We start from the raw sequence: 27,598 nt of genomic DNA, 5'->3' as shown, positions 1-27,598 counted from the left end.
CTATTACTCTTGAAGGGCCATGTGTCCCTGGCTCAGGAGTAACCATTATCCTGAATTTCATCTTGTTCATTAACTTGTTTTCTTTATAAGTTTTTAAAAATGAGTGTATCACTAAGCAATACATCAGTCAGAGTTACAAGTGTTAGGCCTTATACAAATGGAAACATACTACACAGATGCTCCATCACTTGGTTCAATAGTCCTGAGATTCTCCTGTATTGATGGACATAGTTGTAACTCACTAGTTTTCATTCCTAGGATTCCAGTACACACACCCACCACGCCTTAGACTCCACTGTTAGTGAGGCCAGGCCGACCGACTCCAGTTTTCTCCAGCTTTCTGTAACTTAAAACCTAGCTGGTGTAAACAGCAGCGTGTTACTCTCCCGGCACACTGCCTGAAGTGGGGTGCCTGAGTTATATGTGCACTTCTTCAACTTTATTGGGTGTTTCCAAATTGTTTCCTATTGGCCTGTTCCACACTCGGACCACTGGGATGGTGCTTCTGTCGTTCCACCTCTGCAACACTTAATATTGTTGGGTTTTTTTAAAATCATGTTTTGTGGTTTTAATTCCATTTCTCCAATCATTATTGGGTATCCTTTTATAATAGCTTATTACAATAGTTTCTTGGCATTCCTCTTCTGTGAGTTTCTTTTTCAAGATTTTTGTCCATCTCTTTATTTGTTGTATTAAAGGCTTATTTTGTCTGGCATAGGAGTTCCTTAGGTCTCTGAATACTAGAGCTTTGTCAATTACATGTACTATTAATATTCTTCCCCCAGTTACCAGGCTTGTCTTTTCACTTTATGGCATCTTCTGATAAAAGATATTCTTAGTTTTAGTGTAGATGAGTTAATCAAATTTTTACATAATGGTATGTACTTTTTTTGGTCTTATATAAGAAATCTTCCTTCAAGGTCATAAAAGTATTATATTTCATTATTTTCTAAACATCTTATAGTCTTGCATTTCACATATAAGTATTTTAACTATATACAAATGATTTTTGGGTGTGTTAAGGAGAGGTGCAATTTTCTTTTTTTTCCCCATAAGGATGACCAATTGTCTGAGGACCATGTGTTGAGAGGTTCATCTTTTCCCGCCAGCTCTGTGATTAACTAGCTCTGTTTCTAGGCTGCTATCAGGGACCCCTGGTCCGTTTTATACCTCAGCTGACTGTAAACCGCTAGTTACAACAGACTGTCCTGCTGGCTGGTAAGATGTATTCCACCTGCAAGATGTATTCCTTCCCTGCAATGTGAAACATGTTTCTTTAGACATGTCTTAGCTATTACTGACCCTTTGTCCTTCTATATGGACTTTAGAATCTGCATATCAAGTTCAAATAAAAAACTGGTTGGAATTTTTACTGGAACTGTCAATTCTGATTAACACGAAAAATGTCATTTTTAAAATACTGAGTCTGCTGATCCATGCACATGGATATCTCTCCATTTACTTAAGTTTTCTCCAACATGTCGCAGGTATATTTTTTATGCTATGTAAGTGGTATTTTTTAAATTAAATTTTCCACTTATTGCTCATGTACAAATTCTCTCTTCAATGATTTGTGTATCCTGAAACCTGCTAAATTCTTATTAATATCCTAGCAATTTGTGTACTCTGAATTTTCTAGTCATATCATTTATTAATAATGGAGCTGTTTCTTCCTTTCCAAAACTCTTATTTTACTTTTTCTTGTCTTTTTTTCTTCAGCAGCTAGAGCTTCCCTGCAATGTGAAACAGAAGCTACGAGACAATGGGAAGGGCGTGACAGCTGCTCTTGCCTTTTTCCTGAATAAAAATGGAAAAGTTTCACCACTTCATCACTAAGCTCAATCTTCACTATAGGTTTTTTTGGTAAATACTCCACATCAGATGATGGGAATTCTGTTCTAAACCTACTTTGCTAAGAGATTTTATTATAAAGGATGTTTAATCTTGCTGAATATCTTTTATATTGACTGAAATGATGACTGACTTCCTTTAATGAGTTAATATATGGAAATTACATGTCAAACCAATTTTGAATTATTTGGGATAAACACTGGTTATGAATAACTAGTTTTTTATACAATTCCAGATTTGGTTTGTAAGTAATTTTAATTGTTATATCTATGATCCTAAGGTAGTCATGTAGTTTTCCTGTCTTGTATTATCCCTAACAGAATCTGGAATCATGGTTAGGCTGTTTTTGTGATTTGTGGCCTATTCCCTTCCCCATCCCCCAAATTCTTGGGAATGGTTCAAGAAGGACTGAAATGATTTGTTCCTTGGATGTTGGTAGAAATAGACAGTTAAACCATTTGGATTTTTTACTGGTGGAAAGATTTTTGCCAACCAACTCATTTTCCTTAATGACTGCAGATTTATTCAAATCCTGACTGTTTTGCAAAGTTATGGTTTTCTAGACATTCTTTCATTTCTCATTTTTAAGCTTATTGCCATTAAGTTGTTCATTAGTCCCATTATTACGTTTTTAATCTCTGTAGCATTTTTCTTTCCTTACTGTCACTTATTTCTTCCTCCCTTCTTTTCTTCTTGGTTAATTTTGCTAGACATTACTTGCAATTATAAGATAATCATAAATTGTCTAAATTGCTAATAATTTTTTTAAATTAACAGACTATCTTTTTGGCGCAATCTTAAGTTTACAGAAAAGCTGACTGGAACATACATAAGTTCCCAAATATCCTCTCCTCCCTGGTGTGAGTGTGCACACACACACAATTTCCCATGATTTACATCTTGTATTAGTGTGGATTGTGGTACGTTACAATTAATGAACCAACAATGATACATTATTATTCATTTTTAAAGTTCATAATTTACATTAGGGTTCACTCTTTTAATGTATAATGACATATCTGCACCATTACTGCATCATACTTATTAATTATATTAATATTTTCTAAGACCAAATTTTGGCTTCATGGATCTTTCCTGTAAAATGTTTGTTTTCTACTTGATTAACTTATGTTTGTTTGTTTTTCAATTCCTTGTATTTTTCTAACTCCTCAAGTGGAAAAATACAAGCACTTCATTATTTCACAGCCTTGTTTTTCTCGGCCTCCTCTGGAGAGCACCTCTGGCCAGTTCCCACACAACCTGCTTCACGTGCACAATCCGCCCTTCAGTCTCCCAGCTCTGCTTTTTTTTCTAATTCAGTTTTGCTTCTCCACCTCCTCCTCTCTTTATTTCCAGTCACCTGATAAATCCTGATCATTATATCCCAAATTCATTAAGGGGAAGGACATCTCCATTTTTCTGCTACAACTAAGTTATTCTAAGTCCTTTCCGCTCACAGCTAGAAAACAAAAGTGTCTTTAATTTCATTTCCTAAAACACTATTTTCACTAAGATGCAAGCCCTTCTTTGGTACTGAGTCTAGTAGCCTTCGAGGTCTCATATAATCTGATACATTCTCTCAACCAGTTCATTTTCTGTCTCAGCCATCTCTAGGCAAATGTTCCATTCAAATCAAGCACAACACACACATCAGGCCTTATCCACTTTATCCATGTTATTTTCCCCCACCGAATGGTTTCTCTGCCTTCTTCTCAAACCACCCAACCCATCCACCCATGAAAAATCTCTCCCTCTGTGAAATCTTCCACAATAGAGCCTGCCTATCACTTGAATTGGTGCAAAAACTCATTTTTTCACTTATGAAATATTATTATAAACTAACGTAAAGCAATACTGAAATAACTTTTTCTCAACATGTATTTCATCTTGCTGAATGGATTGGCAACTTCATAGATGCGTGGACTATGCTTCATACTTTCTTTTGGACCTCTAAGAACACAGCAAATGGTTTACCACATTGCAGAGAGCTAGTACTGAAACACAGTTAAGTATTTATAAATACAGTAACATCCTTTCCTGCCAGGTAGCTGGAGATGATTCCATTGCTAGATATAAGACAGTCAGCCAGAGTAGTTTTCCCTATTAAAATAACAATATTAATTAAATCTGTTTCTTTTTTTAAAGGAGGCATAGGAGGGGGTACATCTACAAATTTACATGAGAACTGGTTCACTAAAGATTTCCTATTCATCAGTACTGAGTGAAGCAAGACATTAATGGGCATTTTAAGGAGCTGGTACAGACTTCTGAGCAGAGTATCAGTCCACAGTGCCGGAATCTGGATCTCCAACCCTGTGCACATCATCAGCCTCGCCTGAAAAGTTGTCAAGCAACTTGTTTAAGTGCAGAACTTCTTCTTAGATTCAAGACAGTTTACAGAGCCAAAAGCACAGACTCTAAAGTGAGGAGACAAACCACTGTGCCAATCAAAGATAGAACATCCGACAACTCTTACAGTCACTAAAATCTGCCCTTAAGAACCTGATCAAGTTAACTGTAACTTTCTTTATCAATCATTCACTATCCATAACAGTGACCATGCTTATCAACTTAAACCCCTGATGGCTCAGAATGACAAAGAACAGCACAGCAATCATTTTTGCCTCTCAACAGTATACTGGGCAAACATGTAGAAAACAATAGAACATGGTCTTCTGCCATCACTCCCTTTACGGCCTTAGCTGGCAAATGCCGCTTAAACTGTCTTGAGAAAACACTTACTTAGCAAAGACATTGGGGAAATGGACCGTTATCAAGTAAGCTAACGCAAGCCTGCGCAGGGCATCAGCTACACTGTAAGTACGAGTGCCCCTAGTACTGGAAAATAACCTAGCAATTTACTTGATAAGGAAATTCTTTGTATACTGAAGTGCATATTTACAGTTACCTTTATCAAGTTCACATGATTTCCAGTGGTACAAACAAGTAACTTTGAAGAATGCTGCAGGTGTATATACAATTACTGCAGCTGGCCTGAATAACAAAAGGAGGGTTTTTTCTTCAAGACAAGTCCCTATCGCACTCTAGGGTTTTTGGCAAAGCTACGGCTTCTGTGTGTAGGAGTTAACACCACAGACCAGTCAGTGGGTGGGAGCACTGGACTTGTAATACTGTGCTGTCTGTCAGTAAATACTACATGTTAGCATATAGTCCCACAGCCTTACTTTCCTGCTACTCAATGGAGTAGAGAGGAGAATTCATTCTAAGTACAGCAAGCATATGTCCCCTAGGGTGTAAGTGCAAAGAAAAGCAGGGACGTGGCTTTATTCGTGGCTGTATTCCTAGGACCAGATTAATGCTTTGCATACAAGAAATACTCACTGAATATTTGTTGAATGAATAAATGAATCACAGGTTTTCTAGCATAGTACTATTTTAATATAACTTTAAAGAGTTAACTTAAAATGTAATTTTAAATTACTTTTTAAAATTAAGTTATACACAAACACACGCCATTGCCTTGCCACATGATTTAATTCACAAAGTTAAAGGAATACTTTTGCCAAACCCTATGTCCTCAAAATGTGTTCAGCATAATTATAAAAACTCACGGGGCCGGTCAGTCACTGTATGTGCATGCACAACTCACTTTCAAAGTAGCCTTTCAGCCCACCTGTAAGGTGACCCATTACCTCTCCTTTCAGTTCCCACACTCCTCTCCAGCTGTTACATCAAAGGCAATCTTCACCTAACCTCTTTGCTGCCTTTCAATCCACCCTAAACGATTCCACCAGACCAGTGTTTCTAATGTCCTATCTGATACATTATTGTTTTACTTTGTCCCCCACTGGCTCCCTGCTACCTAATGGTAAATGTTAACGGCCATCTTCATGATAGTGCATTCATCTGCCAAGGGCCTCTCCCTATCCTCAAAATCCTGTAACACAGGTAGGTGCTGTTTTCATCCCAGTTTACAGATGTTGTATACTGAGGCTCAAAATGGCAAAGTAACTTGAAATGGAGTTTTGAACTCAGGTTGTCTACCTCCAGGGCTGACGCACTCAACCTTTATCCCAGCGCCCAGCTGGCAGGAAGGGTTCTCTGAGATATGGCCTGGTCTGCCTCTTCACTTTCATGTACTACTACTCACCTTCCAGAAAGTCAGCAGGTTTTATTTCACATACCCACGCCTATCGCTTTGCTGTGGCTACCTGAACTAAGGAGGAACCGGTTTTGCAGGAAGCAATGCTATGGTGTCTTAGTGACGTGTCAGAGTCACGCACACCATGCCTAGCGATCCCTGCCCCTCCCATGTCCTGTGCTTCAGTCACACACATTTCCTTCTCCCCCTGTCGCTGTATTTGCATGACACAATTCCCACTTGGAATGTGTGTCACCACCTGCCACCTTGAGTCCCCCTTCAAGGGTCATCTCCAATACTGATTATGTTGGAGGCCTTTTCTTAACCTATTTCTAGCTTGCCAATCTTCCAGTTTTCTCAACCCTCATGGTCTACTTTTGGGCTGTCTCATTTTCTGTTGCCTCAACCCCAAATTTCTACAGCCAGGCTGGTGCCCTATTCATCAAGCTCTACTATCTGATGAACCTATCAAAATATCCTGAACTTATCAGATGTCTAATAGCTAATGACTTAAACAGAATCACGTAACACAGGTTCTCAGGACATCATGTCAAGACTACAGGCTTTTTATAGTTCAAAGCCATTTCAAAAACTCTTCATAGTTTAACAGAAACTCAATCAGTTCTTTAAAAAACAAATACGACATACTATATAGAGTAATGCTGATCACTAGCTAGCTGTGCACATTTCAAATGCTTCACAGTGTGCTTTTCTGATATCAAACTTTCAAAGGGAACCAAAACTTGCTTCTTAGCAAGCGACACCCCCGACTGCCCACAGCGCCACTCCATTGACACACGTGGACACACCCCACTTAATTGCTTTAAAGAAGCCACATAAAAAAGTCCTTACCATGGTCAACATGAGCCAAAACACAGATATTCCTGATGTCAGCGGTGTTTTTCTGGAGCTGGATGGTCTTATCCAAACTACTGAGCACCATGGTCACTGGTATCCTGGGACTAAACATTAGGTACGCGTTACAAATGGCACAAAGGCTAAGGGTCAAGGTATAGTTTTTTTTTACTACTGGGGGCTGACAAGGCTCCTCAGTCCCTTCAACTAGGGGCCCCACGGGCGTTCACGGAAGCCGTGCACCAACCAGGCCCAAGTCCACTGGGAGCGCTTGGCACCTGCCCCTTCACGACTGTCCTTGAGGGGCCTGCTCGTCCTTCCGGGGTCGGCCGGGACCGGGCACCCGTCTCCCGGCCAGAGGTGGCGAGGCAGCGGCGCCTCCCGCCCGCCTCCCCGCAGGTGCACGGCCTAGGCCTGGGAGGTCTGGGGTCACGAGCTGTGAACCGGGCAGGTGCACCCAAGCGCTCAGCCCTTTCCACGTGAAATGGGAAAACCTCCCCCCACACTCCCTTCACCTCCGCACCCCCGCGCTCCCTTCCTCGGAGACCCGGGGCACCGGGAGCGGCCCCACGCCCGCGCCGCGGGGGACGCACTCACCCCTCACCGACGACCGCGCGCAGGGGCGGGGCCTGCCGGCGCACAACCTCTGACCCACGCACGCCTCGAACGCCGCCGGAAGCGGTGCCGCGTCGTCCCCGCGGTTGCCCTGACTACGGCGCGCGCGGCGGAAACGCGGATCCCGCCGGTGCCGAGGCGCCCGGAGCAGAGCCGCCGCCGGGAGCATGAGCCGCCCGTGTCTGTGTGAGATCTGCACCTGCCGGTAAGCAGCGGCCCGGCCGGCGGGGCGTGGGGCCGAGCGGGGCCCCGGAGGCCAAGGAGTGCAGCGGGACTGCCCCGCTCCCGGGTGCGCGGCTCGGCGGTGCAGACTCGCAGTCCAGGTGCGGCCCCGCGGCCGGTCGGGCCCGGCGGCCGGGGCTGGCGAGTGGCTCTGGCCCGGCCGCAGAGTGCGCCCGGAGCGTGTCAGGAGGAGGGAGGGGAGGAGCAGGAGACCGAGAGCAGCTGCCCGAGTCGTCAGCCGTGTGAGGCGCGCTTCCACCCCAGCCGGACCGTCTTCCCGTCCGCCGGGCGGCGCTCCGTCGGGGTCTGACTGGCGGGGAAGGTGGTTCTGCGCCCCGCAACCCGGCCATGCTCCGGGAGCCCCGCCTGACAACTTCCCGAGCCTTGTAAACAGTCTCCGTCCTCAGCTGCGCTGTTGGCCCGGGGATTCGATCAGTATTTGCTAAATAAGTAACATGGATATGTTCATCGCTGCGCATTGGAATCCCCTCCAGAGGAAAACCACTTCGTGGTGGGAAGCAATTTTACCCCCGTTTCATGATAAACGTCGCTTATAATTAATAACTAGATGTAGATTAAAAGAGAAATTAACATTTGAGAGAGGAATCTGAAAACTCTGATGTGAAGAAAATGGATTATTTTTTTTTTCTAGTCTTCATATCCAGCCTAAATTGATTTTCCATCCAGCCGTCAGGAAGTTCAATCTTCATTATGTCGGAGGCGCCCCTTTCCTCCACAATGTGTTGATTCGGAAAACTGAAGTTGCCAAGGCCACCTGCCCGCTCCCCTCCGGGCTTCCCACCGAAACCGTTCCCATGATTCCTTCAGGAGCGGTGCTTTCAAGTCTGTTTGAGGTGTAAGAATCCGGCAAAGCTGGGGGCCACTATTGCGGGGTCCACTCAGCCAGCTCTTGAGATCGGGCCACCTCCTGGGACACTGATAAAGTGCGGCATTTCCCCAACTCTTCTAAGGCACCCCACCCCACCCCACCGTCATTTCCCTCCTTCCTCTCTCTGGGGGAATCTTGCCCTCTTCCCTCTTTTTCAGTCTGAGATCATCTGTTTCTTTGGGGCTCCGAAAGACAACTATCTTTCATCTCCAGAGGGCCACCTTATTTTCTCTCTTTCATGAATTGTTTGTTTGTTTGTTTGAAAAGACAGGAAAATCCTGTTGACTTCAGGCTGCCAGCTTCCCTTCTCTGCCCTGCCAGAAGCCCTGCAATAAGGAAATACCCGCTTCAAATAAAGGAGGGAGAAAAGGAAAACAAACTCATTAGTATTTCTATACATTGCCCCTCTCTAGGAGGATCAAGATTGTTAAGGGACCTCTTCAGAGGACCAGCTTCGGCTTTTTCATCTTGCTGTTTGAATTTTTCTTTCATACGGTGCAACTAAATCTTTTCAAATGTCTGTTTCTTTGGCTGTATCAGTCAAGGCAACTGTGTATCTCATAACATTTTTCTCTGCAGTGTGTATTTACGTTGATCATGTGAGTTAAACTGAAGGAGTTATTTTATATTGGAAAACAAAGCTGGGGTGCTAGAAAAAAATGGAGACTTCATAACAGTCACTTGGCACTTGCTCAAAGCCTCTGTTTTCAGCTGCTATTCCTGAACCTAGTGCCCCTGACTTTGAGTTTTCTTGGGTAGCCTATGACTCGACCCCTTCTTTCTTCCCTGCACTGCAGCTCCTCATGCTGTCCAGCTCCCTCCAAGTAAAGCAGCTGATTCTCTTTATGTTCCTCCTGGGGGTTCACTGAGTCCGGGTACCTTAGCTGCTTCTGATTCATCTACAGAAATAGGCATATTTTCCGATCCAGTGTTACCTGGGCTTGTATTTGTCCTTACCGCATAGCCTGGGGCCCCCAAGTAACACCAGATCTGAGAAACTGACCTTATATTTCAAGGTTGTTGGGATCTTAGTATTTTTTGTTTGCTTGCTTGGGTTTTTTGTTCTGTTAAGAATTTTATCTTTTTCTGATTATGAAATATACATGAGGCATAATATAAAAATGCAAGTAAAAAACTGTAATATAGTGAAAATCCCTCATAACCTTTCCCCACAGATAAGAAAAGTTCTTTAAGTCTTGTTTTACATCTACATTTTTTAAAAAGATTGGTGGTTTGGGGTGGGGTAGGGATACTATACCTATTATTCTACAACCTACTCTATAACTGTTTACAACCTCTCCATCTTCAATAGCGATGAATAAAGCTCAGCCCCTTGCTCTTTAAGCACTGCAGGCTATCAGCTTATATGATGTATTGGTTAGGGTTCATAGTTATGGACAGTATAATCTACTCTGGCTAGTTTAGGCATAAAAGGATTTACCAATAAGTATATGTAGCTTACAGAACTGTTGGAAGAACTGAAGAAACAGTTTTCAGTATAAACTTTCAGGAAGAATTCCCAAAAATCTCACCACAGAGCTGGGTTACCAAGGCAGCCACTGCCTCTGTCCTAATCAGGGAAGTGCAGCAGAGCTGTAGGCTCCAGAACCACTTATCACTGCAGGTCAGGAAGCTGCCAGCTTGGGAAGCCAGCTTGCAAAGGAGGATGCTGCCTAGCAACTGTTAACTTCAGACTCTGTGACTGTACCACATTCTATGCAGTCAAAATGCATGTGCCGTGCCTCACTCCCTAGGTAGCTCTCCCAGAGGCAAAGTCTCATGTGAGTATATCTGATAGGGTAAACCTAAGTTGTATGTGGAACCTGCCTGAAAGGGATTGTCGTCAGAGCAAAACCTGTTTCTACCACATGAGGATATACCATAATTTATTCATTGTTTTCGTAAACACCATGGCAGAATAAACAGATTTTTTGTTTTTGTTTTGTAGTAAAACTGCTCTTAACTTAGAGATTCTGAGTTTATTGAAGGTCTCTGATTAAAATGCAATTATCGCAAAATGTTTTTGAGGGTGAAAATAACGTTTCAGTTTACTTACCTTTGCACAGGCGACATCATTGTCCACATGGAACCACAAGGATTTACAAAACTTCTGGTGTGTCTTGCCCCACAACTGAATATTTGGAAAAATATCCCACGTATGGCAATGTTCTTCCACCTCAGAGCCTTAAACCCAAGCAAGAACTGCAAGCATGCCATGTGAGAATGGAAGGAGTAACAACATTTAAGAATATAGTGGGAAACTGTCGTCTTTACTTATTTTTCCTCTCAGTTCTTCTGGTCTTAATAAAGTTTTTTTTAACTCTCTCTAAGTTGAACTGTTTAGTTGGTTTAAGCTGAACCAATTCAAGAAGCAAGAAACTAGTTAGAGTCAGAAGTTGAGGAAAACAGAGGGGTGAGAAATAAGTTAGAATAACAAAAAGTGAAAAGGAAAAAGAGAAATAAGTTCTATTAATTTTTTTAAATCTCCTAAAATCTCTTTGTATTTATCTGCTTTCCACTATCACCATGACCCAGAGGAATGCAGTACCTTCCTAACTGTCCTGTCTGTATCTGCTCTAGATTTTGCATCTCTTCTCTGTTTTCTATGCTTTAGGCTGCCAAGGTGATCTTTTTAAAATGCAGATCCAATCTTACCACCTCCCTGCTTACAAACACTTTTCCACTGTATTTAGTATACACCCGGATCCTCACCCCAGTCCCTTCATGGTTGAGCCCCTACTTGCATCTCTTAATTATTTTTGCTGTAGTGCCCCTCTGCACATTTTTCTGCCTACATCTGACAGGACGTTTTTCATTCTTGTAAGTACCAGGTTGCCAGCCTTCCAAATTGCTGTTTCACCTGCCTCGAGTTTTTTCTCCCTCTCACCCTAGTTAGCACCCATTCAACCTATAGATTACAACTCTGTTAACACTCTGAAAGCCTTCTCTGATGCCTCACCCAGTTTTCAGGCAAGGTAAAAGTCCCCTGTGTGAACTCTCAAGGCATCTTTCTGTCATTCAACATTAGACTAGTTTTAGCATTCCATGGCAACAGGAACTATGTCTGTTCTTACCTGAGCATTTTACTTCTGGAAACCTGGTACAATGCCTGCTAACACATAGAAGGCACTTAATCTTTATTCAGTGGGTGATTGACAAAGTCCTCCTAATCCTAAACTTTTCATCTGGACTTAGCTTAGTTTTTAAAATCTCTATAGCATTGTCAATTCAGTGAGTTAATTATTCTCTTGACATGCACTCCTTATTCCAGGCACAATCTTCGGCATTAAGTACAAAAAGATCAATGAATAAAGGTTCCTGCTTTCAGGGAATTTATACATCAGATTGCTATAATTTAGGGTTTTAAAAACACCCTGTAACAACCTCAGTTGTTAGTGTTCCATTTTCCCTTCATTTCAGTGCTTGTTATACTTACCCAGTAAAGGTGGAGTCTTCCAACCCTCAGCCCAGTGCTGCCTTTGGTGGCATCTCAGGCAGCCCCACAGTGACAGTGCCGTGGTGGTTCCAGTCCTGTGCGTGCTGCCCCACTGATGGGAAAGTTTTCCTTAGTCCTCAGACTTCAGAATCACCTACAAGGGCTGAAATTCCCCTTGGAGCAGATTCCAGGGCTCCCCCTAAGACAGTCAGTAGATGCTGGAGTGGATCCCAGGATCGTCATGTTGAACCAGCACTGCTGATGATTCCCTGGGTAGGATATGGGTCATAACAAAGGGCTTTGCATGTTTGTCTTGTGGGACTGATAGTCCCGAAACAAAACAGTAAGATAATTTTAGTAAATGAGCTGGAAAAATTTAACAATTGGTTTAGAGCAGATTGGCATGGTTGCTCTTTTCTCTCCACCTTAACTTCTTTCTTCCTTGATGCCTTAATGATTCAAAATATAGATTTGAAAAAAAATTCACAGTATTCATATTTATTGAATAAAGATTTTGCATTTAACTAGTTCTAAGTGTTAAAATCAGGACAGTCTAACCTGCCTCATCTTTGTTTAAAAAGGCGATTGTTTTTCAATTCTGGGTCTCCTCAGTTGTCTGGTTCAAGTAGCCTTGAATAGCAAAAAGGAAGGAAGGAAGGCCCCAACTCCCAAAGGTCCAAACATATCAATAAAACTGAAGTTTTCTATTTCTTAAATCATCTTTCCCTTTAGAAAAACACTGGATCTTTTCTTTGAATTTGGGGGAACTAACAGTATTTCCAAAAGCGTATCTAAGCGTGTGGAACTTGCTTGATTCCCTCAGGTTGACTGTTGACTAGGCAGCAGAAAGCTGACTCATCTGTACAAAGAATAAAGTCAGCCCGTCCTTTTCTAAAATACATCTGTAAAGAGCAGACGTCTGGACTTGTACAGACTTGCTCCCTCATAGCTTTGCAGTTGGAGTGCAGTTAAAGACTGGGAGTGGCAGGAGTCTGCCCTGAGTGTGATTCTGGACAAGTCAGATGTTTGGGGATGTAGCAGATGAAGAGTGTGTTTGCCCTTTACTGCTTCTCCATAAAAACCTGCTTTGTGTTTGGAGGTATGCTTTCTAACACTTAACTAATCTAACTAGAGAAACTGAGATTTCTAAGCTTCTCTCTGTCCTCTTCCTGATTTTTCCACCCCTTGATTGCATTTTAGCCTATTCCCTTCTAGCTGGCTTTGGGGAGAGCAAAGAACAACTCAGATGTCTTGAGAAGCAGAGGTATGTGATTTCTACTATTCATCCACTAAGTCATGTTAATTAAGCATTTGTTAAGTGTCAGGCACTGTGCTGGGCATCTGGGATACAGTGTAAACATGATCTCTGTGCTTAACAGACACAGCGAAGGCGGTGATCATAAACACTCAAAATCAGTATAAAATTGCAACAGTGATACATATCTATGAAGGATAGGCACGAGGTCACTCAAGAATGGGAATAAGAGATTTGACTTAATTAGGGAAATGAGAAGAATAAGCTAAAACTGGAAGCATGTGAAGCAATTAACTGGATTAAGTGGCTAAGGAAGTGCACCCCAGGTGGAGAGTGGCATATAGCGGGAAGGAGCACGGAAAGAAGGGAGAGCAAGAGGAAATCAGCATGCACAGAGGCCAGTGAAGGAGGCCATGCAGAGCCTTTGGACCACTTTCAGTTTTTTCTATATCCTTAAAGTAGTAAGAACCCTTGAAGGCTTGTTTGTCTTTTTGGGGAGATAACGTAAGGGGGGTAAAGAAGAAAATGTGAAAGAATTACTTTGGGTTCAATGTGAGAAAATTGGAGAAAGGACATGAATGGGTGCTGGTAAAGGAGGCTAGGGGACTGGAGTTCAATGAGCTGCTATGAAAGCTTGGAATATTATAGCGGTGATGAGAGAAGAAAGTGGTTAGATTTGAGAAATAGCAGGAGACAAAACTGAAGGAGTTGGTGATAGACTGGACACAGGAGGAAGGCAGGGTAGAAGGGTGAGTCCTGAGTTCCTGATTGTAACGCTGAAGGATGGTGATGCCTTTCACTAAAAGGGAACAAGAAACAGGACCAGATTTATTACGACAGTGGGGGTGGGGGGTATTGTGAGTGTGATGATGTTTGTCTTTGGCACATTAAGTTTTGAGATGACATTGAGTATCCAAGAAGCCACTGTAAATACTGTGTGGAGCTCAGAAAGGAGGTCAGTGGAGATACAAATCTGAGTCATTTCCAGATAGTAATAGAAGCTGTAGGAGTAGAGGCATCCTTAGGATTGGACACTAGATGTGAAGAGGACAGCAGGCTGGCCCAAGTGTTGAGCGAATCCAGCATTTGGTAGCTGAGTAGAGGTGAGGCTGCCCAGAAGTCTGAGAGGAAATGATCAGGGAGGCAGGAAAATAACTTCCTGGGAACGGGGTGGGTGGTGATGGCAGTTACTGCTTGAGACGTCAGGTAAGACGAGGGCTAAAAATGTCTGGCTAGAGTCTATGGAGGTCGCCGTGAGCCTGCAAGCGGCAGTGGAGAAGTTCAGGGGGCTGGAAGGGGGCGGCAGTGGGTTGGTGTAGATGAAAAGGGAGGGTCAATAGGTAAGAAGTCTGCTGTGACCAGAAGGCATTCAGTGAGTTTCATTCTGTTGGAGCTTTGGACACACAGAAATACTGTTTACTACAGGGAGGCTGAAGCAAATCACAACATAAGTGACAGTCAATAGAGTCTACAAGAAGAAAAGCAGTTTTGAAGACTCACAGTAGTAACAGTGGTAGCTACTGTACTTACTGTGTACCAAGCACTCGTGTATGTGCGTGTGCACCAGTGCATATGTCAGTCCTTAAAGCAACCCTAGCAGGTAGATAATGTCATTGTCCTATTTTATATATAAAGAAGCTGGGGCATACACAAGTTAACCAAGCTGTCCAGGCCACACATCAAGTGAATGACAGAGCAGGCCTGGACCCAGGCAGTCTGATTGGCCTGAGTGTATGGTCTGCAGCCCGCCAGCCAGCCTCTGTGTCTGCAGAAGTATCTCCATCACAGGTCATGTAAGGCCCGGGGCAGCTGCGTTTCCATGTGGCTTCCACCCTTGCCAATGGCTTCTGCAGGAGTCAAAGATGAATAAGACTCATATCCATACTATGCATGTGATTTATGTCTAAAGGCCAGAGTTTAGATAAATTATTTACTTAGTTGATTATTTAATGATGAGCAGGAAGACAGCATGACTTCCGTAAAAAGAGAGCATGCCCAAATAGTTTTACTAGAATCTTTAAATAGGATAAATAAGGGTTTTGACAAATAGACCCAGAGGATATATTTAAAAATTTTTTTCAGATTCATTTCACCTGCAATTTCCTTCCAGGTTAGAAAAAAGTTCAGTTACTTGAAGATTTTATTTATGTAAGTTCCAATTAACTGAGGATCCATTATAATGATGTTTTGGAAACCAGGATTTTTAACATTTTTTTTTTAGAAATTTGGTCACTGAATAGGACCTAGAGGAATTCTTACCTCTTTCCAGTAGCTTATCAGCTATCACCATTTTAATATCTTCTTAGACTTTTCAAGTTAAAGACCTTACAAATTTCAATATTCCATTGAAATAATTAGAAATAAAGAACCTGTGAGACTATGTTTCAAATTTATGTATTTCAGGTCAGATTGTTGTCCTTATGAAATAGTCAAACAGCCTCACCATGTTCCAGAAGAATATAAACCAAAGCAGGGTGAGATTGATCTTGGCACTACCTACAAACGGGATTTTAATTCTTATAAAGTACAGCCTGTGGCAATAGTCCGGCCTTTGGAGAGACAACCAGTTAAAAAAGGAAAGTTGGACACAGTCCCAACCTATAAAGGTAACTTGCCATTTCAAAACTAAAGGAGCCAGAAAGCTGAAGCTCACCTCCAGCTTTGGCATCTAACATCAAATCATAATTTTGGTGTGTTGCCCCACTTAGCCCTCATGGCTTAGGAAAAACGTTTTTCTCTTTGGTCAAAATAGCATTGCATAGTGAAAAAAGGATCATTTGCCTGATTGAGAGTTAGGAGACCTGGATTCCTGTCCGAATCCAGCCACTTAAGTAGTTTTTTCTGTCTCAAAACATAAAAACAAAGATGCCAGAGAGCGAGCTTTATGTCACCTTGTGGCACATAGAGTTGCCGCTGTTCCTGTCCCTCCATCCCAGAATCAGCTGAAACTCTACTGAACATACTAGAGTCTTGGAGAAGGTCAGATAAATAGCAGCCCTCTTCACCATTCCAGTCATGAGCCAACTGGTAGAGAGTCAGGGAGTCAGCAGGTGGAGCATCTGATAGAGGCTAGGGTGGAGGACAAAGCTTGTATTTGTTTAGCAAATGGTCCTGGTACTGAACCTCTGAATAAGGTAGGCGTATCTGCCCAGTGATGGATGGTGTTGGACCACCACGTAGGGAACCTGTTCTTCTAGGACTTCCAGCGTGGGAGAAGGGTGAGATTACCCTCTCTCTGCTGTCCACTGACTCAGGAGGAAGGGGCTGGATAATGGATACTAGTTTCTCTCCAAAAAACAATCAGATTTTGAAATACTCTTTTGCTTTTGGGGGATGGGTGTCTTTGTTTTTAAAATCAGGTCATCTTGTTAGTACACATTATTTCTGTATTATTCTTTGTTAATAATGTAATTGCATGTTTAGGCTCATACCCTTTTCATTAGTTACACAGTATAGCTGAATAGGTATGTCCTAACATAAAACCCTCTTGTAAGAGTGAGTTTTACAATAAAAGTAATTATTTGTACTTTAAATAGGTAATAGCTGAATGCATACTTTTTCTCCAGATGTCATCCTTCCAGTTAAGTGGGTAAGTAAAATATATAAGAAAATATAATAAAGAAAGAATGTTCTTTGTGGTGTTTAAAGCTGTGAGCATATAAGATACTACACAAGGAACAGATTTTTAAGATAATGCATATAGTGAGCAAGCATATTGTTAAAACCCAATGTAGCATATAGTAATTGTTAAGATACATGTTATTGGTATGCAAACGATATAATGTATTGAATAATAATTTGACATAAAAGATAGATGAAAATGACTGTCCTGTGTCTTTTAAATAATCATAGAAAAGTTTTTACTTTTTTCCTACAAGATGTAAAATTATCAGTAATATTGATACTCCCGGATGCTGTGACCATTTACGTGTAACACACACCCACACACACACCATTAGTTCTGGCTTCTCATTACCTGGGTTTCCCCTGGATTCCCACACTTGCACTCCAACAATCCAACACAGAGGATTCCTGGATTCCCTCAGGCCTTCTTGCTCCTGATGTTTCCTAGCAAGGAAAGGTTATCCTTGTGTTTCCAGGTCTGGAGGGCCTGAGACAACAAATGCTAAGGGCCAAGGCAGTACCTCATCGTTCTATGTGAAGATTATACTGCAGGTTTTGTACATGCCGACTCAAGGACAGGTCTGTAGCTGAACAGAAATTACAGTGGGAGGAGACTCTCTCACTGTTCACTAGAACTAAAGAACAGAGGAAGGCAGAAAGGGACATGATAAAGAAAAGACCTGCAAGATGGTAAGAAGGGGGACATTTAGATTCTGAAGGTATGGTTCTATGAAAATGGTGACTCTTAGACATGTGTCTGCCTCCAGCAGCCTCAGTTTAGAAATTCATTCATATTAAAATATAGCTATTGAAAATAGGTCAGGATTTGACCTGATGAATATGTTTTAGGGATTACTGTGCCCTGTGCAAGGCACTGTAGGGTACACAGAGGTCTGCATTCAGCATGGCTCTTGACATTTAGGAACTTTACAGTTGAGTTGAGAAAAGGAGTAATAAAGCATGAAAAATTAAATAGCCATACTGGAAATAAATAATGTATCACAAGAAGGGGATAATGCACTAGAAAATTAATGGAACAATTAGTTCTTCAAAAATTTAGACTGAACAAATTATTACTTTAGACTAGCTTGGGAATATATTAGAGACTAGTGTTCATATATAGAAAGAGGAAGGACATCCTAAAAACTAGGATGAAATGAGCAAAAAAACAGAGCTAGAAAAATAAACATGGTGGGAACACAGGATTTCAGGATCTGAGACACTGGGGTATAATTCTGTAAATGTGAGATCAGATTGTGAAGCCTTGATTGCCAAACTGAGGCACTTAGCATTTTTCTTGTAGCCACAAAGTTTTTTGAGTACTGCTACTAGGTAGAATATACATGGCAAAAGCCATTACTTCCACTGCAAGATCTTTAAACATACGTACATTAAAAATTTTTTTTAAATATTTTTAATGACAACAGACAGCTGCGGAAGCAAAGAACTAACATTCCAGAAAGGGAGGAGTCCTTCCTAGTGGAACTGAGATGGCCAGGTATTTACTTCCCTGGGAGCATTTGAAGTCCAGACCTAGGGTGAAGATTGGGCTTGGCATAAGCAGAGAGACAGAGAGAAAGGAAACCAGTGAAGCACCTGATGTGTGGGCTGGTTGGTATCTATTAAGGACAAATTGGTATCTGTTAAGTCCCCCAGATGCACGGCTGGCTTTCCTTGTGGGATGTTTCCTGAGTGTTAAGGAGGCATGGTGGGTGAGGAGACTGGCACAGAAAGATCCCACAGAAATATACTATAGCCTTACTTGGCAATTGTTTAGGAGGTGCTTAGGTGCTCTAGTCCCGCTAGAATGAGGACTCTGCCACAGACACACACAGTTCCTGGCCTTGAGACACTTGCAACTAGAGGAAGACAATGTCTAACAGTGCCCCTGAGCACCAATGCAACCCAGTTCCTGGTTGGATCAGGGTGGTCTGCCCCAAATCCTATCTGCCTAACAGGAAACAGCAAGACGTCCCCAACTGAAAATAATGCTCTGGTTTACATGGTTTTCTTATACATGATACCCACGATATAGTAAAACATGACACCTATGAAGAACCAGGAATATTTGAAGAGGTAATGGTCAAGAAATTTCCAAAACTGATTGAAGAATAAGGCCACAGATTCAGGAAACTCAGTAAACCCCCAATAGGTAAACAAAGACCACCACACCTAGGCAACTGTTGTCAAGCTTTTAAAGTCAAAGTAAAGACACCTGAAAGTAGTAAGAGAAAAACTACAGATTCTTTTCAAAAAGAAAAATTAGAAGTATACTTAACTTTTCATCAGAAATTATGGAAGATAAAAGATAGTGGAATGACATCTTTAAGGTGCTGTAGGGGAAAAAAAACCCTCAAACTTCAAACCCAGTGAATCCCATAATTTTATATCCAGTGAAAATATCCTCCAAAAAGGAGGCAAAATAAAGATGCTTTGAGGGAAAAAAAATTGTTAGTAGAAGACAATACTACAAAAAGCACTAAAGAAGTTCTTCATGTTAAAGGAAAATGATTCCAGGGAGAAATGTGAAATGTGATAAGGAATGAAAACATAGAAAGGGCAAATGTGCAGGTAAAAGGAAAAGAATTGACTTCATAAAGTCACAATAATTATATTCAGTGTTCTTATACAAATATAGAAGTAAAATATAACAATAGCAAAAAGACAGGAGGATATAAATGGAACTAAACTAACAGAAGATTCTTCCATTGTTCCAGAAATGGTAAAAATACGAATTTAAGTTCAGCGTGGCCAAACAGATCTCCTAATAAGTAAAAAATGCATTTTCATTCTAGAAATACTGAGAATTATTTAAATATTAATGGAGAAAATGGAGTAATAAAAGTATCCTCTTTACTCTAAAAGAAGGCAGGAAATAAGGGGTAAGGGAACAAAGAACATATGGAACCAATCAAAAACAAATAATAGTCAACTTAAACTCAACTAGATGGCTGATCACATTAAATATAAATGAAACAAGTATTGCACTTAAAACTCAAAGATTCAGGGACTAGGTCTTGGCTGGGAGCCAAGATGGCAGCGTGAGTAGAGCAGTGGAAATCTCCTCCCAAAACCATATATATCTATGAAAATATAACAAAGACAACTCTTCCTAGAAAAAAGACCAGAGGACACAGGACAACGTCCAGACCACATCCACACATGCAAGAACCCAGCACCTCGCAAAGGGGGTAAGATACAAACCCCGGCCTGGGGGATCCTGAGTGCCCCTCCCCCAGCTCCTGGCAGGAGTAGAGGAGTCAGAGCGGGAGGGAGAAGGAGCCCAGGACTGCTAAACACCCAGCCCCAGCCATCCGGACCAGAGCACAGACACAGTGCATGCACGGGACCCTGCATCCAAGGGAAACAGGGCAGCAAGAATGGTGAGCGGGAACCGGAGGCCAGCGCCGGAGGACAAAAGAAAAGCGAGCAGTCATCTTTTTGTTGTTGTTGTTGTTGTTGTTTTGTTGTGGTGAGTGCTTTTTGGAAGTCTTAAAGGGACAGGGACCCCAATACTAGGGAAACAGGGCAGCAAGACCGGCGAGCGGTTATCGGAGACCAAAGCTGGAGAACAAAAGAAAAGCGAGTGGCCACCTTTTTTTTTTTTGTTGTTGTTGTTGTTTTGTTGTGGCAAGTGCTTTTTGGAAGTCTTAAAGGGACAGGGACCCCAAAACTAGGGAAACAGGGCAGCAAGACCAGTGAGCAGGTATCGGAGGCCGGCGCTGGAGAACAAAAGAAAAGTGAGCGGCCATCTTTTTTTTGTTGTTGTTTTGTTTTGGCAAGTGCTTTTTGGAAGTCTTAAAGGGATAGGGACCCCAATACTAAGGAAACAGGGCAGCAAGACCAGTGAGCAGGTGCCCGTGGCTGGCACCGGAGAATAAAGAAAAACGAGCAGCAATTTTTTTTTTTTTGTGGTAGTTGTTTTGTTTTGGCGGGTGCTTTTTGGAAGTCTTAAAAGGGCAGGGCGGGACACTTAGTCCAGAGGTAGGGAATCCAGGGATCTCTGGGTACTCTAATCCCCTGGGCTGTAGGGAGCACGGAGGCCACTTACAGAGATAAATAGCCTTCCAGCTGCTCCCCCCCCAATGCAAATTCACCACTTTGGAGCAGCAGCCCTAGCCAGGCCACGCCCACAGCAACAGCAGAGATAAACTTCATAGCAGCCGGGCAGGAAGCAGAAGCCCTGTCTGCGCAAAGCTACTCAGCACAAGCCACTAGAGGTCGCTCTTCTCCCAGGAGAGGAAGGCCACAAACCAAAAAGAAGGGAAGTTCTTCCAGCCGTCACTAGTCCCAGCACTGCAAACTATTCCTATCACCATGAAAAGACAAAATTACAGGCAAACCAAGATCACAGAGACACCAGAGAAGGAGACAGACCTAACCAGTCTTCCTGACAAAGAATTCAAAATAAAAATCATAAACATGCTGACAGGGATGCAGAGAAATATTCAAGAGAAATGGGATGAAGTCCGGAGGGAGATCACAGATGCCAGGAAGGAGATTACAGAAATGAAACAAACTCTGGAAGGATTTATAAGGAGAATGGATAAGATGCAAGAGGCCATTGATGGAATTGAAACCAGAGAACAGGAACGCATAGAAGCTGACATAGAGAGAGATAAAAGGATCTCCAGGAAAGAAACAATATTAAGAGAACTGTGTGACCAATCCAGAAGGAACAATATCCATATTATAGGGGTACCAGAAGAAGAGGAGAGAGGAAAAGGGACAGAAAGTAACTCGGAAGAAATAATTGCTGAAAACTTCCCCAAACTGGGGGAGGAAATAATCGAACAGATCATGGAAATACACAGAACCCCCAACAGAAAGGATCCAAGGAGGACAACACCAAGACACATAATAATTTAAATGGCTGAGAACAAGGACAAGGAAAGAGTTTTGAAGGCACCTAGAGAGAAAAAGGTCACCTATAAAGGAAAACCCATCAGGCTAACATCAGACTTCTCAACAGAAACCCTACAGGCCAGAAGAGAATGGCATGATATATTTAATGCAATGAAACAGAAGGGCCTTGAACCAAGGATACTGTATCCAGCACGACTATCATTTAAATATGATGGTGGAATTACACAATTCCCAGACAAGCAAAAGCTGAGGGAATTTGCTTCCCACAAACCACCTCTACAGGGCATCTTACAGGGACTGCTCTAGATGGGAGCACTCCTAGAAAGAGCACAGAACAAAACACCCAACATATGAAGAATGGAAGAGGAGGAATAAGAAGGGAGAGAAGAAAAGAATCTCCAGACAGTGTATATAACAGCTCAACAAGCAAGCTAAGTTAGGCAGTAAGATACCAAAGAGGTTAACCTTGAACCTTTGGTAACCACGAATCTAAAGCCTGCAATGTCAATAAGTACATATCTTTCAATAGTCACCGTAAATGTAAATGGACTGAATGCACCAATCAAAAGACACAGAGTAATAGAATGGATAAAAAAGCGAGACCCATCTATATGCTGCTTACAAGAAACTCACCTCAAACCCAAAGACATGCACAGACTAAAAGTCAAGGGATGGAAAAACATATTTCAGGCAAACAACAGTGAGAAGAAAGCAGGGGTTGCAGTACTAATATCAGATAAAATAGACTTCAAAACAAAGAAAGTAACAAGAGATAAAGAAGGACACTACATAATGATAAAGGGCTCAGTCCAACAAGAGGATATAACCATTCTAAATATATATGCACCCAACACAGGAGCACCAGCATATGTGAAACAAATACTAACAGAACTAAAGGGGGAAATAGACTGCAATGCATTCATTTTGGGAGACTTCAACACACCACTCACCCCAAAAGATAGATCCACCGGGCAGAAAATAAGTAAGGACACGGAAGCACTGAACAACACAGCAGAGCAGATGGACCTAATAGACATCTATAGAACTCTACATCCAAAAGCAACAGGATATACATTCTTCTCAAGTGCACATGGAACATTCTCCAGAATAGACCACATACTAGCCCACAAAGAGAGCCTCAGCAAAATCCAAAATATTGAAATTCTACCAACCAATTTTTCAGATCACAAAGGTATAAAAGTAGAAATAAATTCTACAAAGAAAACAAAAAGGCTCACAAACACATGGAGGCTTAACAACATGCTACTAAATAATCAATGGATCAATGAACAAATCAAAATAGAGATCAAGGAATATATAGAAACAAATGACAACAACAACACTAAGCCCCAACTTCTGTGGGATGCAGCAAAAGCAGTCTTAAGAGGAAAGTATATAGCAATCCAGGCACACTTGAAGAAGGAAGAACAATCCCAAATGAATAGTCTAACATCACAATTATTAAAACTGGAAAAAGAAGAACAAATGAGGCCTAAAGTCAGCAGAAGGAGGGACATAATAAAGATCAGAGAAGAAATAAACAAAATTGAGAAGAATAAAACAATAGCAAAAATCAATGAAACCAAGAGCTGGTTCTTTGAGAATATAAACAAAATAGATAAGCCTCTAGCCCAACTTATTAAGAGAAAAAGAGAATCAACACAAATCAACATAATCAGAAATGAGAATGGAAAAATCACGACAGACTCCACAGAAATACAAAGAATTATTAAAGACTACTATGAAAACCTATATGCCAACAAGCTGGAAAACCTAGAAGAAATGGACAACTTCCTAGAAAAATACAACCTCCCAAGACTGACCAAGGAAGAAACACAAAAGTAAAACAAACCAATGACGAGGAAAGAAACTGAAACGGTAATCAAAAAACTACCAAAGAACAAAGCACCCAGGCTGGACGGATTTACCTTGGAATTTTATCAGACACATAGAGAAGACATAATACCCATTCTCCTTAAAGTTTTCCAAAAAATAAAAGATGACTGAATACTCCCAAACTCATTCTATGAAGCCAACATCACCCTAATACCAAAACCAGGCAAAGACCCCACCAAAAAAGAAAATTACAGACCAATATCCCTGATGAATGTAGATGCAAAAATACTCAATAAAATATTAGCAAACAGAATTCAACAGTATATCAAAAGGATCATACACCATGACCAAGTGGGTTTCATCCCAGGGATGCAAGGATGGTACAACATTCGAAAATCCACAACATCATCCACCACATCAACAAAAAGAAAGACAAAAACCACATGATCATCTCCATAGATGCTGAAAAAGCATTTGACAAAATTCAACATCCATTCATGATAAAAACTCTCAGCAAAATGGGAATAGAGGGCAAGTACCTCAACATAATAAAGGCCATATATGATAAACCCACAGCCAGCATTATACTGAACAAGCGAGAAGCTTAAAGCATTTCCTCTGAGATCGGGAACAAGACAGGGATGCCCACTCTCCCCACTGTTATTTAACATAGTACTGGAGGTCCTAGCCACAGCAATCAGACAAAACAAAGAAATACAAGGAATCCAAATTGGTAAAGAAGAAGTTAAACTGTCACTATTTGCACATGACATGATATTGTACATAAAAACCCCTGAAGACTCCACCCCAAAACTACTAGAACTGATATTGGAATACAGCAAAGTTGCAGGATACAAAATTAACACACTGAAATCTGTAGCTTTCCTATACACTAACAATGAACCAATAGAAAGAGAAATCAGGAAAACAATTCCATTCATAATTGCATCAAAAAGAATAAAATACCTAGGAATAAATCTAACCAAGGAAGTGAATGACCTATACTCCAAAATCTACAAGTCACTCTTAAGAGAAATTAAAGGGGACACTAACAAATGGAAACTCATCCCATGCTCATGGCTAGGAAGAATCAATATCATCAAAATGGCCATTGTGCCCAAAGCAATATACAGATTTGATGCAATCCCTATCAAATTACCAGCAACATTCTTCAATGAACTGGAACAAGTAATTCAAAAATTCATATGGAAACACCAAAGACCCCAAATAGCCAAAGCAATTCTGAGAAAGAAGAGTAAAGTAGGGGGGATCTCACTCCCCGACTTCAAGCTCTACTATAAAGCCATAGTAATCAAGACAATTTGGTACTGGCACAAGAACAGAGCCACAGACCAGTGGAACAGATTAGAGACTCCAGACATTAACCCAAACATATATGGTCAATTAATATTTGATAAAGGAGCCATGGACATACAATGGCGAAATGACAGTCTCTTCAACAGATGGTGCTGGCAATACTGGACAGCTACATGTAGGAGAATGAAACTGGACCATTGTCAAACCCCATATACAAAAGTAAATTCAAAATGGATCAAAGACCTGAATGTAAGTCATGAAACCATTAAACTCATGGAAAAAAACATAGGCAAAAACCTCTTAGACATAAACATGAGTGACCTCTTCTTGAACATATCTCCCTGGGCAAGGAAAACAACAGCAAAAATGAGCAAGTGGGACTACATTAAGCTGAAAAGCTTCTGTACAGCGAAAGACACCATCAATAGAACAAAAAGAAACCCTACAGTATGGGAGAATATATTTGTAAATGACAGATCCAATAAAGGCCTGACGTCCAAAATATATAAAGAACTCACACGCCTCAACAAACAAAAATCAAATAATCCAATTAAAAAATGGGCAGAGGAACTGAACAGACAGTTCTCCAAAAAAGAAATACAGATATCCAGCAGACACATGAAAAGATGCTCCACATCACTAATTATCAGATAAATGCAAAATAAAACTACAATGAGGTATCACCTCACACCAGTAAGGATAGCTGCCATCCAAAAGACAAACAACAACAAATGTTGGCGAGGCTGTGGAGAAAGGGGAACCCTCCTACACTGCTGGTGGGAATGTAAATTAGTTCAACCATTGTGGAAAGCAGTTTGGAGGTTCATCAAAATGCTCAAAACAGACTTACCATTTGACCCAGGAATTTCACTCCTAGGAATTTACCCTAAGAACACAGCAATCAAGTTTGAGAAAGACAGATGCACCCCTATGTTTATTGCAGCACTATTTACAATAGCCAAGAATTGGAAGCAACCTAAATGTCCATCAGTAGATGAATGGATAAAGAAGATGTGGTACATATACACAATGGAATACTAGTCAGCCATAAGAAGAGGGCAAATCCTACCATTTGCAGCAATATGGATGGAGCTGGAGGGTATTATGCTCAGTGAAATAAGCCAAGCGGAGAAAGAGAAATACCAAATGATTTCACTCATCTGAGGAGTATAAGAACAAAGGAAAAACTGAAGGAACAAAACAGCAGCGGAATCACAGAACCCAAGAATGGACTAACAGGTGCCAAAGGGAAAGGGACTGGGGAGGATGGGTGGGTAGGGAGGGGGGAAGAAGAAGAGGGGTATTAAGATTAGCATGCATGGAGAGGGTGGGAGAAAGGGGAGGGAGGGCTGTACAACACAGAGAGGACAAGGAGTGATTCTACAACATTTTGCTGTGCTGATGGACAGTGACTGTAAAAGGGTTTATAGGGGGGACCTGGTATAGGGGAGAGCCTAGTAAACATAATATTCTTCATGTAAATGTAGATTAAAGATAACAAAAAAAAAAGAAAGAGAAGGGGGATTACTCCCTGATAGGATAAAACTAACTGTAAATCAATGATTGATGCATGCTTTAAATATCCTTAATTTTGATCACTTAAAAGGTGTTAGATGATTGGCTATGGAAGTACACTTTTCTGATAATATTCCTTTCTCTTAAAAAAAAAGCAGTTCCTGTGTGGTGACCTCCAATGAGTTCTACACAATGGTATAAAGGGCATATCAAAGTGTGGGCAAAAGGTCTGTTTGTGTTTATACAGAGGATCAAAGCCTAATTTGGCTACCCAGAAAATGAACTAAGATATGATATGAAGAAGAACTTCCAACATCAGCACTCTCTGTAAGAGTCATACCAAAAGATGATCATCAAAAAAACTCAACAAAGATCCAAGTGATGCAGCATTTGTAGCTGCATTCATCCCACCAGTTCCTGGACTTGCCATTGGAATGAAGGAGATGTCTAAGCTGGCCTGTGCTTTCAGTAAAACAACAAATTTGACTGGATCTATACTGTTGGAACTCAACCAAGAATTAGGAGAAGTGCAAGTTGTAGTCCTCTAAAATCTTACAACTACAAACTATCTACTGTTAAAAGAACATATGGGATGTGAACAGTTCCCAGGAATGGGTTGTTTTAATTTGTCTGATTTCTCTCAGACTGTTCAAGTACAGTTGGACAATATCCATCATATCATAGACAAATTTTCACAAATGCCTAGGGTGCCTAACTGGTTTTCTTGGCTTCACTGGAGATAGCTGGTAATTATAGATCTGCTTTGGTTATGCAACTGTATTCCTATTATGTTAATGTGTGTGTGCAATTTAATTAGTAGTTTAAAACCTATACATGCTTAAGTTACTCTACAAGAAGATATGTCAAAGAAATAATCAATCTTCCCATGTTTTCTTCCATCTGCTACCTCTATAGCTTTTCTTCTTCCTTCCTAATTACAACCCTTAAAAAGAATTCATGCCTCATATCGAATTCACCGAGTATCATAATTCCTCCAAGTGGTAAAGATACCTCAAGACAAATGCTGGGCATAGAAGCCACGGGGCATAAATATGCAAAGAAGTAAAAAGCTAACCTTTTCAAACAGTATGGCTTCTCTCTCACTTACCAACTTTACATTTCCCTGTGTGGCCCCAGAAGATGACTGGTTAGCCAGAGACAGGTAAGATTCCTCAAGGGAGGAACAACCTAAGACAGGCACAGTCACAGGGGGGC

At 41.3% G+C, this 27,598-nt stretch overlaps 2 protein-coding genes across 2 annotated transcripts in view; one reads left to right on the top strand and one right to left on the bottom strand.

Annotated features, from left to right (window-relative positions):
- The window catches only part of KCNU1 (potassium calcium-activated channel subfamily U member 1), a 265,469-nt gene extending 258,014 nt beyond the window's left edge, over window positions 1–7,455 (bottom strand). The window contains exons 1-2 of the mRNA XM_073218915.1: window positions 7,324–7,455; window positions 6,806–6,915 (exon numbers count right to left, since the gene is read on the bottom strand). The gene's annotated coding sequence lies outside the window, so the exon portion shown is untranslated. The remainder of the gene's footprint in view (window positions 1–6,805; window positions 6,916–7,323) is intronic.
- The window catches only part of LOC118968735 (stabilizer of axonemal microtubules 2-like), a 37,304-nt gene continuing 17,152 nt past the window's right edge, over window positions 7,447–27,598 (top strand). Inside the window, 3 exon segments of the mRNA XM_037000566.2 lie at window positions 7,447–7,628; window positions 10,601–10,780; window positions 15,629–15,831. Coding sequence (XP_036856461.2) covers window positions 7,591–7,628; window positions 10,601–10,780; window positions 15,629–15,831 — 421 coding nt within the window. The 5' untranslated portion in view covers window positions 7,447–7,590.

The sequence above is a fragment of the Manis javanica genome, chromosome 12 (assembly GCF_040802235.1).
Source record: "Manis javanica isolate MJ-LG chromosome 12, MJ_LKY, whole genome shotgun sequence".
Taxonomy (NCBI): domain Eukaryota; kingdom Metazoa; phylum Chordata; class Mammalia; order Pholidota; family Manidae; genus Manis; species Manis javanica.
This window is presented reverse-complemented; position numbering and strand designations above follow the sequence as displayed.